This window comes from Bison bison, unplaced genomic scaffold (genome assembly GCF_000754665.1).
Source record: "Bison bison bison isolate TAMUID 2011002044 unplaced genomic scaffold, Bison_UMD1.0 scf7180017864063, whole genome shotgun sequence".
Classification (NCBI taxonomy): domain Eukaryota; kingdom Metazoa; phylum Chordata; class Mammalia; order Artiodactyla; family Bovidae; genus Bison; species Bison bison.
Window position 1 is genome coordinate 7821800 of NW_011494635.1, and position 5207 is coordinate 7827006.

The 5207-nt window shown below is 49.0% G+C and overlaps 1 protein-coding gene across 1 annotated transcript in view; it reads left to right on the forward strand.

Annotated features, from left to right (window-relative positions):
• The window catches only part of ADARB2 (adenosine deaminase, RNA-specific, B2 (non-functional)), a 236292-nt gene that overhangs the window by 224785 nt on the left and 6300 nt on the right, over positions 1-5207 (forward strand). The window contains exon 6 of the mRNA XM_010836405.1: positions 347-498. Coding sequence (XP_010834707.1) covers positions 347-498 — 152 coding nt within the window. The remainder of the gene's footprint in view (positions 1-346; positions 499-5207) is intronic.

Consider the following 5207-nt stretch of genomic DNA (forward strand, 5'->3'; position numbering starts at 1 on the left):
CCGTGCTGAGGGGAGGCTCTTCTGGGAAGGGGGCTCCCCTGTGCGGGCGGCCGGAGGGGTCTACGTACAGAGTTCCTGGGGGGCCGCGCCTCTCTGTCCCCATTCTTCATCTGACTGAGAACCTGGTACAGTGTAGACGGTCCCCTAGGGAACTCGGGGCCCTATGACCCCCAGCACAGACACGCAATCAGGGTCACGGCCCCGAGGACGCAGATCGGGGAGGACCGTGGGGGCCAGACCCAGGGGGCTCCACGCGGGGGGAGACACGCGGGAGGTGCGGGGGCGGCTGTGAGCCGAGCCTGGGGGCCCAGCCGCGTATCGCGGCTGAGCATCCGCCCGTCTACAGCAAGCGGCGCGAGGACAGCGAGCGTTCCATCTTCGAGCGGCTGAAAGAGGGCGGCTTCCGGCTGCGAGACGGAGTCCTGTTTCACCTGTACCTGAGCGCCTCGCCCTGCGGAGACGCACGCCTGCACTCACCCCACGAGCGCGCGGCCGAGCGTGAGTAAGCGGGCTCCATCACCAGCATCACCAGCGTCATCACTGTCACCTGAGTCCTCAGTTCAGTTCAGTCCCTCAGTCGTGTCCGACACTGCAACCCCATGAATCGCAGCACGCCAGGCCTCCCTGTCCAACTCCGACTCCCAGAGTTCACTCAAATTCATGTCCATCGAGTCGGTGATGCCATCCAGCTATCGCATCCTCTGTCGTCCCTTCTCCTTCTGCCCCCATTCCCTCCCAGCATCAGAGTCTTTTCCAACGAGTCAACTCTTCGATGAGGTGGCCAAAGTACTGAAGTTTCAGCTTCAGCATCAGTCCTTCCAATCAACACCCAGAATTGGTCTCCTTTAGGATGGACTGGTTGGACCTCCTTGAAGTCCAAGGAACTGTCAAGAGTCTTATCCAACACCACAGTTCAAAAGCATCAATTCTTCGGCACTCAGCTTTCTTCACAGTCCAACTCTCACATCTATACTTGACCACTGGAAAAACCATAGCCTTGACTAGACGGACCTTTGTTGGCAAAGTAATATCTCTGCCTTTTGAATATGGTGTCTAGGTTGGTCATAACTTTCCTTCCAAGGAGTAAGTGTCTTTTAATCTCATGGCTGCAATCACCATCTGCAGTGATTTTGGAGCCCCCCAAAATAAGGTCTGACACTGTTTCCACTGTTTCCCCATCCATTTCCCATGAAGTGATGGGACCAGATGCCATGATCTTAATTTTCTGAATGTTGAGCTTTAAGCCAACTTTTTCACTCTCCTCTTTCACTTTCATCAAGAGGCTTTTTAGTTCCTCTTATTTCCCATCTCTTTCAGAATTTTCCACACTTTATTGTGATCCACACAGTCAAAGGCTTCGGCATAGTTAATAAAGCAGAAATAGATGTTTTTCTGGAACTCTCTTGCTTTTTCCATGATCCAGCAATGTTGGCAATTTGATCTCTGGTTCCTCTGTCTTTTCTAAAACCAGCTTGAACATCTGGAAGTTCATGGCTCACATATTGCTGAAGCCTGGCTTGGAGAATTTTGAGCATTACTTTATTAGTGTGTGAGATGAGTGCAATTGTGCGGTAGTTTGAGCATTCTTTGGCATTGCCTTTCTTTGGGATTGGGATGAAAACTAACCTTTTCCAGTCCTGTGGCCATTGCTGAGCTTTCCAAATTTGCTGGCATATTGATTGCAGCACTTTCACAGCATCATCTTTCAGGATTTGAAATAGCTCCACTGGAATTCCATCACCTCCACTAGCTTTGTTCGTAGTGATGCTTTCTAAGGCCCACTTGACTTCACATTCCAGGATGTCTGTCTCTAGGTGAGTAATCACACCATCGTGATTATCTTGGTCATGAAGCTCTTTTTTGTACAGTTCTCCTATGTATTCTTGCCACCTCTTCTTAATATCTTCTGCTCCTGTTAGGTCCATACCATGTCTGTCCTTTATTGAGCCCATCTTTGCATGAAATGTTCCCTTGGTATCTCTAATTTTCTTGAAGAGATCTCTAGTCTTTCCCATTCTGTTGTTTTCTTCTATTTCTTTGCATTGATCACTGAGGAAGGCTTTCTTCTCCCTCCTTGCTATTCTTTGGAACTCTGCATTCAGATGCTTATATCTTTCCTTTTCTCCTTAGCTTTTCGCTTCTCTTCTTTTCACAGCCATTTGTAAGGCCTCCTCAGACAGCCATTTTGCTTTTTTGCATTTCTTTTCCATGGGGATGGTCTTGATCCCTGTCTCCTGTACAATGTCATGAACCTCCGTCCATAGTTCATCAGGCACTCTGTCTATCAGATCTAGGCCCTTAAATCTATTTCTCACTTCCACTGTATAATCATAAGGAATTTGATTTACGTCATACCTGAATGGTCTAGTGGTTTTCCCCATTTTCTTCAATTTAAGTCTGAATTTGACAATAAGGAGTTCATGATATGAGCCACAGTCAGCTCCCGGTCTTGTTTTTGCTGACTACAGAGCTTCTCCATCTTTGGCTGCAAAGAATATAATCAATCTGATTTCAGTGTTGACCATCTGGTGATGTCCATGTGTAGAGTCTTCTCTTGTGTTGTTGGAAGAGGGTGTTTGCTATGACAAGTGCGTTCTCTTGGCAAAACTCTGTTAGCCTTTGCCCTGCTTCATTCTATACTCCAAGGCCAAATTTGCCTGTTACTCCAGGTGTTTCTTGACTTCCTACTTTTGCATTCCAGTCCCCTATAATGAAAAGGATATCTTTTGGGGGTGTTAGTTCTAAAAGGTCTTGTAGGTCTTCATAGAACCGTTCAACTTCAGCTTCTTCAGTGTTACTGGCTGGGGCATAGGCTTGGATTACCGTGATATTGAATGGTTTGCCTTGGAAACGAACAGAGATCATTCTGTCATTTTTGAGATTGCGTCCAAGTACTGCATTTTGGACTCTTTTGTTAACCATGATGGCTACTCCATTTCTTCTAAGGGATTCCTGCCCACAGTAGTAGATATAATGGTCATCTGAGTTAAATTCACCCATTCCAGTCCATTTTAGTTCGCTGATTCCTAGAATGTCGACGTTCGCTCTTGCCATCTCCTGTTTGACCACTTCCAATTTGCCTTGATTCATGGACCTCACATTCCAGGTTCCTATGCAATATTGCTCTTTACAGCATCGGACCTTGGTTCTATCACCAGTCACATCCACAACTGGGTATTGTTTTTGCTTTGGCTCCATCCCTTCATTCTTTCTGGAGTTATTTCTCCACTGATCTCCAGTAACATATTGGGCACCTACCAACCCAGGGAGTTCGCCTTTCAGTATCCTATCATTTTGCCTTTTCATACTGTTCATGGGGTTCTCAAGGCAAGAATACTGAAGTGGTTTGCCATTCCCTTCTCCAGTGGACCACATTCTGTCAGACCTCTCCACCATGACCTGCCCATCCTGGGTGGCCCCACACGGCATGGCTTAGTTTCATTGAGTTAGACAAGGCTGTGGTCCATGTGATCAGATTGGCTAGGTTTCTGTGATTATGGTTTCAGTGTGTCTGCCCTCTGATGCCCTCTCGCAACACCGTCTTACTAGGGTTTCTCTTACCTTGGACATGGGGTATCTCTTCATGGCTGCTCCAGCAAAGCACAGCCACTGCTGCCTTACCTCGGACGAGGGGTATCTCCTCATGGCCGCCCCTCCTGACCTTGAACATGGAGTAGCTCCTCTCGGCCCTCCTGTGCTGACGCAGCCGCAGCTCCTTGGGCGTGGGGTTGCTCCTCTTGGCTGCCTCCCCTGACCTCAGGGCATGGTGTTGCTCCTCTCAGCCGCCTCTGACCTCAGGCATACGGTAGCTCATCTCAGCTGCCCCTGACTTCCGGGCGTAGGGTAGCTCCTCTCAGCCCTCCTGCGCCTGTGCAGCTGCAGCTCTTTGGGCATGGGGTAGCTCCTCTCAGCCACCGACCCTGACCTCAGGGAGTGGGGCAGCTCCTCTCGGCTGCTGCCCTGACCGCGGGCGTGAGTCCTAGTGCCATGTAAAATGGCAAAGAAGAGATTCAGGCTCTAGCCAGGGGAGAGCCAGGCATCCCCAGGCTCAGCCTCTCAGCTTGTTTCTCCCTTCCAGAGAAGACTCAGAGGCCAGTCCAAACTGGACCTCACATTGCCAAGGACCTGGTTGGTAGCACGGTCAGTCACAACCTGAAACCTCTTTGAGTAGTGCAATGACTTTCTTCCCCAGAGATGGCCTCTGGGTGCTATTAATATGTTGGAAAGGAACTTCAGTTCTTAGAAACCATGAGAACATATGCCAAGAATTATCTGAGATCTGTAAGAGAAGGTGCCCATGTATACTCAAATGTCATCTATTGTTCAGTGAGGTATGCAAAAAAGTAATGCATTTTCATGAATTCTAAAACTTATATAGAAACCTTGTAAAGAAGGCATCTACTGTCCATCCATGTCATGGTGGGTATATCAGTGCTGATATCACTATGATATTTCACATATAATTTGCATGCAAAGCAGTTAAGCATTTTTATAATACAATATAATGCAGACTAAGTGTACAGAAATTTTTTAAAAAGACAAAGTAGTAAAGTTAATCTGTCTTGTTCAAGCCAGTGCTTCATGTAACTGTGGTGTGTGTGAGTGTGGGGGCTCTGGAGAGGAAAGATGGGGAACAGTGACAAGGCAGTACCCCACCTGCTGGTGTCACTTCTGGGTGTAGAGACACCCCCCCCCACCAGACCCTTGGGAGCAGCTCTGGGTTCCCAGGTCCCATCTCAGTCCCTCAACCTAGGAGAGAGGTAACCCCACTGTCCCCATTTTTAGATGAAGTAACTATCACAGTGGTCTTAAGTAGTTTTTCCAAGGCTACACAGTTGGGAGACCATAGAGCCAGGACTCAGATTTAGACTGGGTTTGCAGCCCGCTGCCTGGAAACTAAGTGTGGTTTCTGAATGGCCACAAAGGTGAAAAGAACTTCTCAAGAGGTGAGAAGGAGCCCAGACGTCAACGCTGTACACGCGGCTCCTCCTCTAGCCTGCCTATGCTCAGTGTTCAGAGACCAGACAGCTGCAGAGCCTCTGATGGTCAGTGTCCAAACTGTGGTGCAACGCTGGCCGAGCTGGACCAGGGCGGAGTCATGTTCCAGCTCCTCCACATCTACATGAGCCCGTCCCGCCCAGAGGTGCTGCCCAGTACCCCCCAACCCGTCATATGCGGCCCCCCACCCCTGTCTTACGTGGCTCTCA